The 12,964-nt window shown below is 59.0% G+C and overlaps 1 protein-coding gene across 5 annotated transcripts in view; it reads right to left on the bottom strand.

Annotated features, from left to right (window-relative positions):
- Positions 1 to 12,964, bottom strand: part of PTH1R (parathyroid hormone 1 receptor) — a 21,393-nt gene continuing 8,429 nt past the window's right edge. For 2 of the 5 annotated variants that reach the window (XM_063610931.1, XM_063610934.1), the window contains 14 exons: positions 10,715 to 10,822; positions 9,749 to 9,851; positions 7,895 to 8,068; positions 5,834 to 5,944; positions 5,607 to 5,725; positions 5,332 to 5,426; positions 4,946 to 5,141; positions 4,343 to 4,496; positions 2,715 to 2,775; positions 2,320 to 2,386; positions 1,940 to 2,034; positions 1,134 to 1,275; positions 1,010 to 1,051; positions 1 to 531 (listed from right to left, as the gene is read on the bottom strand). In XM_063610931.1, coding sequence (XP_063467001.1) covers positions 145 to 531; positions 1,010 to 1,051; positions 1,134 to 1,275; positions 1,940 to 2,034; positions 2,320 to 2,386; positions 2,715 to 2,775; positions 4,343 to 4,496; positions 4,946 to 5,141; positions 5,332 to 5,426; positions 5,607 to 5,725; positions 5,834 to 5,944; positions 7,895 to 8,068; positions 9,749 to 9,851; positions 10,715 to 10,822 — 1,854 coding nt within the window. In that variant the 3' untranslated portion in view covers positions 1 to 144. The remainder of the gene's footprint in view (positions 532 to 1,009; positions 1,052 to 1,133; positions 1,276 to 1,939; positions 2,035 to 2,319; positions 2,387 to 2,714; positions 2,776 to 4,342; positions 4,497 to 4,945; positions 5,142 to 5,331; positions 5,427 to 5,606; positions 5,726 to 5,833; positions 5,945 to 7,894; positions 8,069 to 9,748; positions 9,852 to 10,714; positions 10,823 to 12,964) is intronic. The other 3 variants (XM_063610935.1, XM_055279632.2, XM_055279613.2) reach the window with 3 other exon arrangements.

Genomic DNA, 12,964 nt, shown 5'->3' on the forward strand with positions numbered 1-12,964 from the left:
TTTTCATTTTTCTTTTTCTTTTTTTTTTCTTTTTTCCCTGTTTTTCCTCTTGGCCCCAGCCCTGAGTGGGCAACCATTCAACCACCCATCTTTTGGTCCATCTGTCCATCCACTATGTCAGCAGGTCCAGCCCCCAGCGCCTGGTCACATAACTGTCTCCCACTCTTCCTGTAGCAGGGCAGGTGGCCGCTCAGGCCCAGAGGCCTCCTCGTCCAGGCCTGAGCAGGAGCCGTTGAGGAACCCATCGTCCTTGGGAGCAGCCATGGCAGGTGGTGTGGTCTCGAGGGTCTCCAGGACTGGGGCTCCTGGCTTGGCATGGCCAGGCAGCTGAGGGTGGCCGTTGGTGGTGGCAGTGGGCAGTAGGCGGGGGCTGAGGGGCAGGCCGAGTCCCACACGGGGGCCGACGTTGGTCACACTTGTGTGGGACACCATGGGGCCATAGCTATAGCTGCTGCTCCCGCTGCGTGCCTTGCGCTTGAAGTCCAGTGCCAGTGTCCAGCGGCTCCAAGATTTCTTGATCTCAGCTTGTACCTTGGGGCAGTAAGGGTGCGGCAGTCAGGTGTGTCTCCCAACCCCTGCGATGCCCCATCCCGGCCCCTGGACACCCAGCACGGAATGAAAATGGGAATCGGGGACTCCTGGGAAACTCCAAGGCCAAGTGAAATCCCATCCTCACAACAGGGTGCTTGGCTGCAGGCAACTGACACACCCAGAATCTACAAGGCTCAAATTGCCCCAAAGGTGGCTGAGTCCTCCAATCTGGGTCACAGATAATTGAACCATGGGGCTGGGAAGACACTTGGCTATGCCATGACTGAAGAGTCCCCACATCCTAGCACATCCTGAGCCTGCATCATCTGGAAAGACTTCTCTGCTTTCAGCATGTCCTCAGGGGTGTTCTTGGAGGGACAAAGAAGTAACGGGGTGGAAGAATGGAGAAATGAGCCTTGAGGAAGCCTCTGGGCTATCTGCCCCACCCTGCCCTATGCCAACACTGTCTCCTGCTTACCTCACCGTTGCAGAAACAGTATATGATGGCGACAAAAAATCCCTGTGAAGAGGGGTGTCTCGAATCAGGGCCTGCCCCTGGAACCCCTCCCACCCTCAGCCAGGCCTGGGCCAGCACTGCGCACCTGGAAGGAGTTGAAGAGCATCTCATAGTGCATCTGGACTTGCCAGAGCGTCCCTGAGACCTCGGTGTATGGTGTGGCCATGAAGACGATGTAGTGGACGCCAAAGAGGGGCATGAGCACCAGCGTGGATTTGAGCAGCTTCCTGGGCCAGCGGGGCAGGTAGGTCAGGGCCAAGCCACTTCCCCTTCAACAAGCATCGTGCCACCCCCCACCCTGCCAGCCCCAGGCTCCGGAAGCTCAGAGGGGCCCAGGGCTCCAGTCACCACGGGAGGACAACCCAGTTCACCTGCATGGCTGCTTTCCTGGCTAAGTGCTAATAGGGCCCCTTGGTTCTCAGCGGTGTCCCGGAGTGGACTTCAAATGACAGTCCCCCTGTCCCTGGGCCCTTCGCACCTGTGGAGCCCTCAGCTGGCAAGCGCTCCCCTCCACGGTCAAACCTCACTGTCCCACAGTCCACTCCTCATGTTTCAGCTGAGCTGCGGCCTTCCTGGGGCCACCCACCGCCTACCTGTTCCTCAGACTCCCTGCAACCAACTCTTTGAGGAGAGGTTCAAGTTCCTCGCACCCTCACAGACTCCAGCGCTAGTGCAGGGCCTGGTACCAGTGGGCAGGCTGGCTTTGGGGTGCTCCTAGGGCCTCCCATCACTGCTGGGCAGGCCAGGTGGGTGAGGACAGCCAGGGAGTCAGACGCTGGGTCCTTTCCCTTGCCCCAGGCTCGTTCATGGGGCCACTGTCTTTCTGGGGTACATGGTACCGGGACTCAGGGACCCCGAGGAGCCAGGGCATGGCAGGCATGGTGGGCTCACCGGTACTGCTGCCGCGTGTCACACCGGCCGGCGTTGGTCTCCCGCAGCTTGGTGGCGAGCACCCGGACGATATTGATGAAGAGGATGAAATTGAGCTGTGGGAGTGAGGGGGCTGCGTCTGGAGGCTGCACCCTAGTGGGGCAGGGCAAGGCCTGGCAGCCACGGCCATAGGCTCTGCTCTGTCACTGCATCTCTGGGTGGCTCCTTGGGCCCTTGGTTTTCCTTTCTGGGCTGGAGTGTGGATCAGCTGGTCCTCTGGCCTCTGTGGCTCTGACACTGGGGTCCAGGGAAGCCTCCTAGGTCCCTGTCAGGGGCTGGTTCCGGGGGGCCCAGGCGCACATCCCACCCACCCCTGTGGCCAGCAGCCCACCCCTGCTCACCACAATGGAGGCCAGGATGGGCACTTGGATGATCCACTTTTTGTTGCCGGAGCTCAAGTCCCAGCACCTGGGGGAGGTTGAGGCATTAGCTCCCATCCATCCTGTTCCCATCCTAAGATTGCCCACAGAGGCCCAGATTTGGTCTTGTCTGACATTAGCTGTTGAGGACACAGGGCAGGGGTGTTGGGTGTGGCCAGGCCTGAGGCCACCCTCACAGGCCTCTTTGGAAGTAGCCTCCTGTGACCCTGAGGGTGCTCCTGGCTCGAGGCTGGACTGAGAACTTCTGAGGCTGGGCCATTTGAGGCCAGGGTACAGGAGGCCCTCTCACATGCTTCCTGGAAGAAAAGGGACCCAGGGGTGCTTCTTGCCTGGGCCCCTTCTCCACCTGGACCTACCCGGTGTTGGCCAGGGTAGCTCTGACACTGACCCACACAGCCACGAAGACAGCGGGCAGACCTGCGGGCACAGAGGGGGACAGTGTGCAGGGCTGTGGCTGCTGTCCACAAGGTCATCCCCCCTCATCCTCGATGACCCCCAGCTTACTCCACCATTGCCCTGAACCCCTGACCCTCGGCACTTGGTCCACTTGGTGACAGAGCCACACTCTGCCATGTGGTGCCCTAACAGCTTCCCCTTGGGGCACCAGCCCTCAAAACCCAGCTCAGCCTCTGCCCCCATCTTGGCTCCACGTCATACGCACATATGTGGGGTACAAGGTATAATATAATAATAAGGTATCACTAACTGATCCATGCCCTGTCCATTCCCTCTGCAGAGGGCACTGCTTTGGACTTGCAGGTCCCATGGGGAGACAGCCTATTTTCCACATTTTTTTTTGCCCCAGCACAGCACCCCCCACAACCTGGTTTGAAAGGTCCTAGCCCTCATGGATGAGACTGGATGGGGTGAGAGGTTTTGTCCCAAGCAGAGGCCACAGGGAGACCTTGGTGTGTCAGTATGTCCTGGCCTGCACCAGCTCAAGGGGCACATGGTATATTTGGGTGAGCTGTGCCTCTGGGAAGGGAGCCCCAGGTCCTCCCCGACCACACACCACCAAGTTGACTCTAGGCCTGGTACACCCTTGGAGGGATAAGGTATGACCTGGATTTAGGGTAAGAAAAAGAGCTGTGACATTCCTGTGCCCCAGGATTCTATGCACTCCCAATCTGCATGTTGCCAGTCCACTAGGACACCTCCTAGCCCCAGAGCCTGCATCAGTTCCTGGGACTGGGCCCAGGTCTCCCCAACTCTGGGGCTTGTCATGGTGAGGTCAGGGTCAGGATGTATGTCCAGAAGTAGGGAGGCGGTGGCTGTTGACCTGTGGGCCTCTGGGTGCTGAGTGCGGAGAGGGCTCCAGCCACCCGACCCACCCCTCTGCAGTCTGGCCAGTTGTCCCGGAGCCCAGCCAAGCTCTGCAGCTGCCAACAATAATGGACAATTATCGGTAACTGGATCCCAGAGCCTGTGGGGGGCTGGGAGGAGTGCACGGCTCCAGCAACCCATTCTGCAGAGGTGCTGTGAAGCTCAGGTGATGCTGAGGTGCTGGGTCCACGGCTCTGAGCCATGGACCCCGCAGGCCTGCTGAGGCTGGCAATGGTGTGGGCAGCCCCGCACCCCATCCCAGCAAGGGGATTGGTGGGGTAATAGATGCTGGCTTAGTCCATGGGGCTCAGGGTAGAGGGAGGGTCCCAGATCCCAATTCCAGCCCCAGGCTGACCTCTGACCCAGTATCCTACTCTGATCCTGAGCTGAATCTTGGCCTGAGGGTCCCTCCTTTCCCTCTCCTGGGCTGAGCCTCAATTCAGGTGAATCTAACCTCAGGTGAACCTGATCCCTGGCCAAGCCCTGCTGTTCCCTGAGCCTGGAATGGGGTCAGGATCACAGAAGGGCGACGGGCCTCTCTCCTGCTGTTCCACTTGGGGCGGGATGTGCTGTGTGGGCGCCTCCCCCCAGGGGCTGCCTTCTCCCTGTCACCCACAGTCCCACCCCTGCCGGCGCCTCACTACCCGCTGTGCCCGCGTACCCCAGCCGAAGACCGTGAAGCCCCACAGGTACTTCTTCTCTGAGAAGAAGGCCATGAAGATGAGGCTGTGCAGGTACAGCCCCTCCACCAGAATCCAGTAGTAGTTGGTGGCCAGGAAGTAAAGGAAGAAGGTCACAGCCACCCTGCAGCCAGCCTAAGAGATCGGCTGGTGTTAGTCAGAGGGCAGGGCCTGCCTCCCGGAAGTCAGGGCTGGGCTGGGGGCTGGGGCGGCGGGAGGGGACAAGTGGTGCCGGCCAAACAGGCCAGGAAGGGGCAGGCTCGGCTTGGGGGGCTCTCTCAGTGGGGTGCGCTGTCAGGGGCAGGAGGCAAAGTGAAGAGGTAGAGTGGTTAGGGGGTACTGGGTTGAGGTAGGAGCCTTGATGGCAGCGCGGGGCGTGTGCGACACTCAGAGCCCTTGGCAGCAGGGTTGGCGGCAGAGCTGAGGGTTGCGAGGGACCCTGTGAGACGGGTTTGAGTGGCTGAAGCCAGTGGCGCGGGCAGGAGGCGGGCAGGTCGAGGGCCCGGCTGGAGGGGGGCGGGGCGGGGCGGGGCCCCACGAGGCCAGTGGCGGCACCGGGAGCCGGCGGGCGGAGGGGTACTCACGTAGCCAGCAGCGGCGGTGGCAGGCGGCGGGGGCGCCTGGGCGATGGCGCGCAGCTCCTCCTCGGTGAGGCGCTCAGCCTCATCGAGCGTGGCGCCAGAGTAGAGCACCGCGTCCTTGACGAAGATGCTCACGGCGCGCAGCATGAAGGACAGGAACAGGTGCATGTGGATGTAGTTGCGCGTGCAGTGCAGCCGCCTGCGGGTCGCGCGACATCACCGTGGGTGGGGGCACGGGGACGCGCGGCGGGTGGACAAGAAGCTGGGCTGTGCGCCGTAGGTAGGGACACCCGCCGGGGGTGATGGGTGCAGGGAGGGGGTCGCATCAGACCTCGGCCACCGCCCCCACCCCCACCATGTCCCGCCGCCTCTCGCCCCGCCCCGCCCACCTAAAGTAGGCCAGGATGAGCACAGCTACGGTGAGGGACGCCAGGGACACGGAGTAGCCCACGGTGTAAATCATGCCCAGGCGGTCAAACACCTCCTGTGCGAGGGGAGACACAGTCAGATCCCTGGGACCCAGGGTGAGCATCGGGGAAAGAGCAAGAGGCCAGGGTAAGGTTGCTGGAGGAGTCAATGTCAGGAGTCAGGGCTGGGTCAGGGGTCACCCGTGGGGTGGGAGTGAATTTATCCCGGTCAGGTTGGGGAGGAGAAAGGCTCGCACCCGTTCACGAGTCTCATTGGTGAGAAATTTGACACACTCGCTGTAGTTGGCCCACGTCCTGTTGTGCCCAGGCACCAGCTCCCAGCTGCCATTGCGGTCACAGCGTCGGTAGGCATGGCCTGCAGGTCCATGGGAGGTCAGGGCCGGCAGGGAGGTCTGGAGACACTGAACCCCTAGCTCCAAGTCTCAGCCTCCTTGTGATCCCCACCCCTTCCAGCAGGCCTCACCTTTGTGATTGAAGTCATAAATGTAGTCCGGACAGGGCACAGCCACTACCTCACCTGGTGCCCCCAGTGGCCAGCACAGGATGTGGTCCCATTCCGGCAGACAGGGGCGCCCTGTGCCCAGAGACAGGATAGGGGATACCAAGGGAGAGTCAAGGTCATGATTAGTGACCCAGAAGGATGAATACATCTGTGGGTTGTTTTTTTGTTTTGTTTTGTTTTGTTTTTTTGAGACGGAGTTTCGCTCTTGTTGCTCAGGCTGGGGTGCAATGGTGTGATCTCAGCTCACTGCAACCTCCGCCTCCCAGGTTCAAGCGATTCTCCTGCCTCAGCCTCACGAGTAGCTGGGATTACAGGCATGCGCCACCATGCCTGGCTGATTTTGTATTTTTAGTAGAGATGGGGTTTCTCCATGTTGGTCAGGCTGGTCTCAAACTCCTGACCTCAGGTGATCCAACCACCTGGGCCTCCCAAAGTGCTGGGATTACAGGCATGAGCTACCGCACCCGGCCCATCAGTGGTTGTTGGTTCCTGCAGGGACAGGTGTATCCCCAAGCAGGAAAATTCAGGCTTTGGAGCATTCTGGAGAAAATGTATTTCTGTGCGCTGCACCCACCTGGCCTCATAGAATTTACTATGGCCTCTGCGATACAGGTACGGGCACTGGCCCCATTTTCCAGATGGGCTGACAGAGGCCAAGAGAGGTAGGCAACTTGCTGAGGTCATACAACACAGGGCCCTGTCCTCTTCAAGTACTCAGCCCCGGGCCAGGCCTCTCGCCTTTCTCTCTGCTCTTGGAACCACCTTCCAGGTGTCTCTGAAGAAGGGCAAGTACCCAGACTAACTCTCCCTCAGCTGGGAGGCTCCCTGTGTGCCCCTTCCCCTGGGATCATGGACAGGAGGCAGGAGGTCTGGTTTCTAGTGCCAGCTGGACTCCAAGGAGCTGCTGACCTCACACAGGTGTCCCCAGTCTTTCTATTTCCATTTCCTTATTGGGAAGTTGGGATTAACCACACTGGCCCATGCTTCTACCACCACTCAATGCCTGCCCTGAGTACCTGCTGTGAGACTCCCACGGCCACTGCTGGGGGAGATCGATTCCCCAAATCTAAGTGCTAATGGTGGGATTCAAAGTAGGGTGACATCCCACTTTGGAGCCCCAGCCTCACTGCAGGGAGGCTAAGTGACCTTGGAGGGTCCCCAGCCTCTGGATCTTCCACATTCCACTCCCAGCTTGCAGCCCCCTTCTCTCCCTCTGTAGGGCTCCAACCACAGGACTCTCCAGCCACCCTGGCAGGCTGCCTTGATGGCTGGACCCGCCCTGGCTTGGTGAAAGGCTCTCTGTCCTGGGCGCCATATTCCCAGCCCCACCCAGCCAGGCCCACAATTCCCTCTGGTCCCCAGGGAGCCACAGGGTGACCACAGCCTCCCAGATGTGGCCCATCTGGAATCTGCTGCCCACCCGGCCGGTTGAAACCGGCCCTGTGGCCAAAGCCTGGGCTCTGTCTGCCTTTCCTCATCTGCTTCCCTCCCTTCTCTTCTCCCCTCCTTGTCCCACTGCCTCTGGCCCCACCCTCTGCCACTGCCCTCCTCTCCTGCTCTATTTCTGTGGCCCTATCCACTATGTGTCCCCATATACCTCCTCTGACACACTAAGCCCAGACTTCAGAGTGTGCCTCCTGGCCCCCTCTGTCTCTGTGACTGTCTCTCCCTGCGTTTCTTTATCACTATCTGTCTGTCTTTGTGTATCTCTCCCTGCCTCTCTGTCCCCCAGGGTTCTCTGTCATCTCTCTTTCTCTCCATGGGTGGGGCCGTAGCCCTGGGTCCACTCTTGGCGTGGTGCTGGCGAGTTCTCTGTTCATCCCTTTCTGAGGCCTGAGCCATCCAGCTCCCCTTCCTTCCCACTAGACTCTGTCTTCTCCCAGCCCCTTGCCTGGGGATGGGGCTGCAGCCTTTTACTTTCTATAAGAGCCAAGAAGCATAAGCTCACATGAGAGGGACAGTGTAATGGGGGTGGGCGGATCCAAGCCCATGCCAGCTGGATGCATGGAAGCAGAGACGTACCTTGGTACCTGCTGCCAGTGGGTGCCTCCTTGTCCTCCTCAGACTCAGGGTAGAGCTTCCCAGATGCCTTATCTTTCCTGGGCTTCCCTGATGTGGACGCAGATGTCCATCCCTTGTCTGATTCCATTATGTCGGCTGGAGAAACCAGGGTGGTAATGATGGCTGTCAGCTGTGCTACAACAGGAGACCCGGGGTACTCTTTGGCCTCAGACTCCCCTTTTGTACAATGGGGGGGTTGTCTCCTGCCCTGCTGACACCCAGGCTGTTGGGAGATCTGAGACGATGGGTGAGGAGGTGTTTAACAAAGTGTAAAGTGCTTGCCAGGCGAAGTAATAAGAGGAGGTGGAGACTGTCCCCCAGGGTTGGAATGGGAGTGCAGGATCAGCTAGTGGGGTGAGCACTAAACTGCGCAAGACAGAGCAGAGATGGTATCCTCCCACCCAGGAGTCAGGAGTGGGGGCCAAGGCCACGCAGCAGTGAAGGCCCCACCAGGGGGCGCACGGGGAAAGCAGACAGAGTGGGTGGAGATGTCAATGGACAGGTTACATAGTGAAAATGAAGTCTGGCCTGAGTGCTGTGCAGGTAAAGAAGCTGGTGGTGAGAAGACAAGAGCAAGGTGGTACAGTCAAGAGTGGACAGAGAAGACCACCCCATCCCCTGCCCTGGATCCTCAAGTATGTGGTTCACAGCTTCCACAGTGGCCGCCGAGATGCCTAATCTGTGATGGAGCCTGGCCTCTCTTCTCATTGGAGAGATGATGGAGGTCTTTTTTTTTTTTTTTCTTTTTTTTTTTTGAGACAAGGCCTCCCTCTGTCGCCCTGTTGCCCAGCCTAGAGTGCAGTGACATGATCACGAATTACTGCAGCCTCAAATTCCTGTGCTCAAGTGATCCTCCCACCTCAGCCTCCCCTATAGCTGGGACTACAGGTGTGCACCACCTCACCTGGCTAATTTTTAAATTTTTTTTTTAGAGATGGGGTCTCACTATGTTGCCCAGGCCGGAGAGGTCTTTCTTCCTAGCCACAAAGTCTTCCTCATTTTCTGACTTGTATTCCTTCAGCCACTGCCCAAGCTAGGCCCCCATGGTCCTCATATGTCAGGTCTGTGGCAATGATGGGAAGCTGAGTGCAGGCAGCCTGGACTGGGATGAGAATGACCGTGCTCATTTTCCTGCCTCCACCCTCGGGCCTCAGTGTGGGGATGTGGGTAGCAGGGCGGGGTACAGTAGGAAGAGAGAGGCTCCGTGGTGGATGATGAGGGGCAAAGAGAGCTCCTCCAGGCTTTCACAATTAAGAAGAGGGGCTGGGTTCAGGACCCAGAGTGAGGGGGCCCACTTGACCCCCTAGATCTCGATGTGACTGGGAGCCACTGCTGGGGCTGGCACTGGTGGGGCTGTGACTGCAGAGACCATGTGAGTCTCTGTGAGTGTGAGCAAAATCTGTGTGCCACAGAATGTGTTTGTCATTGTGTGCTTGTGTTCTGGGCGGGCACCAGCCTCAACCCCTGCGGAACCCTAAGGGCTTGTCAGGGGAGGAAGCTGCTCCTCTCCTTCAGTCAGTTGGGGTCTGGGCCTCTTCGGTTGATGAGATTAACCAGACAGCCATCAGTCTGAGTGCTGGTGGTGGGCAACACAGGGACCTGAGCTCAAGACTTAGGACAAGCCATGGATGCCTGAGCCTGCTGACTCCACTCTTGCACCACACACCCCACTTCGGTTCTCACTTCGGCCTGGCCCCCTTTACCTGAGTTCGCCCCCACAGAGAGCCTTCACCTGGCTCTGTATCCTGGGTCCCGCCCTTGACTGACCCTCCCTCACCTGGCCTCATCCCCAGACCCTCTTCCTTTGACCCCCACCTGGCCTCTGCAGGACCTCCTTGAGCCGTTTTTCGCACTGGGCCTGAGCACGGTGCAGCAGGAAGATCTGTTCCTCTTTAGTCATGACGTCATCTGCATCCACCTGCCAAGCCGAAGGTCAGACCACAGGCAGGACTTCCCGGCGCAGCAGCAGGTCCCAGAGACATCCCAATTTCCCGGAGGGATTACCCCTTTTCAAAAGGCCCTGACTCTAGAGGGAAGGTGGGAGTTCCCCTGCATGTGGGGAATCTGCTCTATGGAGCTCGCACCTTACAGATGCGAAGCTGTGGCTCTGAGGGGTAGGGCCTGCCTGATCGAAGGGAAAAACCGGGGACTCTCTCCTGCCTGCCCGCCAGTAACCCTGTAGGCTGCAGTTACTGATATTCTCTGTCCAGTCCTTTCCCCAGGGGTACATGGGACTGGAATGGAATGTCCCAGGATGGATCCACACAGGATCCTGGCTGCCTGCTGGGGACATGAGTCGGGGGTGGGGGGTGGATAAGGAGTGGTGAACTCTGGGGAGACAAACCCAGCCTGGAGTCCTTCAAGTCCTGGCACCCTGGGGGGCCTTGGGAGTCACCAATTTCTATCTTGGCCCAGCTCCTCAGTCAATGCTGTCCCCAGTGAATGGTGAGTGCCTCAATGCCTCCCCTCCTTACAATCCCGAGAGAGAGAGAGAGAAAGAGAGGATGGAGGAACTGCTGGCACGCCGCCTGGGTTGGGCTGGGCACTCTGGTACTGGCTGTGGGTGGGAGTCCCTCTCATTCTACTGCTTATCTGGGAGCTCCCTCCATCCAGACTCCGGAGTTCTGATGACACTCAGGCCCTCACTCCTGCTGTTCTCTGCCCGGAATGTCCTTTCCCTTCCCTCCAACCTGCACACCCTGGGCCCTGGCTGCCACCCACCGGGACTCACTGGCCTCATTATAAGAAAGGAAATGAAATATCATGCGGGTGGAGGCTCACCCTGAGCAGGTGGCTGCTGAGGGGTCTGAGCCTCTGTCCTCTGACTTGGGAGAAAAGGAGTCGGGAGCAGCTTGGTGTGCCTAGCCCAGCCACTCCCGTGAATGTGACCTGCAGAGGTTAAGGCGGTCTCTGAAACCTCCCCAGGGCGGGGCTGTGAAGCCCTCAGCCCCATCCCTCTTAATTCAGGGCCGTGCTTCCTCAGACCCCTGGGCAAGGGTATGTCCCCTGGGACGCCCCCCTCCATCCCTCCCCCAAAAGGCTACGTCTCCTCAGCTCCGGGGCAGAGCCGCATCCTTCAGACGCGCCAAGGCGGGGCGGGGGCCCTGCAGTCCGAGCGTGGCTGTGCAGGGCGGGAGGACCCAGAGGAGGCAGAGGAGGAAGGAGGCGGGTCGGGGATGGGGCGGGCACCGGCGGGAGGGGCGGGCAGGCCGGGTCAGAGAGCCTGGCTGGAGGGAGAAGTTAATTGACCGCGTCTCTTGGCGGCAGCAGCGAGGACTTCCAGGGCCAAGGAGTCTCCAATTGGCTCGGCCGGCCTCGGGTTCTGCTGGTTCCACTTAGCGGAGCCGCGTGCGCGTCCCTGTGCGTGCGCGCGCGAGTGGCGGCGCATCCTCGAGTGGCCGGCGCGTGCACTTGTGTGTGCCCGTCCGTGCGCGTTCTCACATGGAGACTTTCCAGCACGTCAGTGAGGGACGCGAGCCGGACGTATTTGTAAGCATGCACGTGCACATGTATTTCTGGGCATAGGGCGGCGTGTGTGCGTCTGTGAGTGAAGCGGCAGCTCCTTAGCCTTTGCGTCTGTGGGTGGCCCGTGCTTCTGGTGTCTCTGAGGGCTGAGGTGGACCCTGAGATCTCGGCTGGACCACTACTGTGGACCCCAGGAAGGGCTGGAGCAGATCCTCACGTGCTGGCGGCTGGCCTAAGCTCCTCTATCCTAGTCCCTTTGCTTCCCCAGCCATGGCTGAGCTGGCTGGGGCAGAGGTAGACAGAATGATGGGATGGCTTAAGGGAGGGCAAGTTGGACTTGCCAGGATCCAGGGGCCTCCAAGACTAACCTGAAGCTCTCCCTGTGCCTCTGACATGGGGGATCCATGCTGGTGAGGGGGCTGATCCCTGCCCACCCCACTCCATTTACAGCACCTATTAACTACCATTTCCATCGTTGCTGCTAGTACCTCCATCAATAACCATCATTACTGTCACTAACACCAACACCAGCATCACCAGTCCCTCCCAGTACTACTACCACCACCACTGGCATCACCGTTACCACCATGAGCACTACTGTAACCATCAATATAACCACCATCACCACCATCTGCACCATCACAACTGGTACATCCCCAGCACCAGCACCACTGCCACCACCTCCAGCATCATCATCAAGGCAACATTAGCACCATCACCAATACTGCTACCTGCCCAACTACCATCTACACTGCCTTTGCCATCTTGTTGTCTTACCCCCTCCCCACTATCCTTCTTCTTCTGCCACCTCCACCCCTCTCAAGACAAGCCCATTGTGCTGTATTTTCTCCAGCTGATGGAGAGCTCTGGAGTGACTGACAGAGGCTCCCACCCATCCCTAGAGACTTGCTGACTCACTGGGCCTCCCAACAGACAGACCAGCCTACTGATATGATTGGGGGTCACCCCTGATGGCCTAGACTACAGGCAGGCAGTCATGGGTTGAAAACTGAGTGGCCATTTGGCAGCCTGACCACCGAAAGCTGACCAGCACACCCCTTTTTCTGGAGTTGGGATGTTCAAGAGAGGGAAAGATATGTGCTTCCAGCACGCATGGCTCCCACACTCCTTCATTCATCCATAGGGGTGGTGGCCCCACCTCTGGCCTCCCTGAACTTTAGGACCTATTTATCTGTTAGCACAGCCATTGCAACAAAAATAACTCATGTTAAAGTTAAGGAAGCACTTTCCCAAGAAGAGAAGGACAACCCCACACCAAGTGCACTACCCCTCCAAACCTCAGCTCACAGCTCCGTGCCTGGAATGCCCCCACTCCTGTTCACTCCTCCCTCCAGCTGTGCCCTCCTCTTCAAGGAGATTCTGCCACCAGCCCCACAATGTGAATCCCACCTCCACCCTTGACTAGCTTCATGTCTGAGAAAGTTGCTTAACCCGTGTGCCTCAGTTTTCCTGTAAAATCAGGATAATAATAGGGCTGTTGTTGGCCTGGCACGGTGGCTAACACCAGTAATCCCAGCACTTTGGGAGGCCAAACCAGGCAGATCA

Source organism: Symphalangus syndactylus, chromosome 1 (assembly GCF_028878055.3).
Source record: "Symphalangus syndactylus isolate Jambi chromosome 1, NHGRI_mSymSyn1-v2.1_pri, whole genome shotgun sequence".
Classification (NCBI taxonomy): Eukaryota; Metazoa; Chordata; class Mammalia; order Primates; family Hylobatidae; genus Symphalangus; species Symphalangus syndactylus.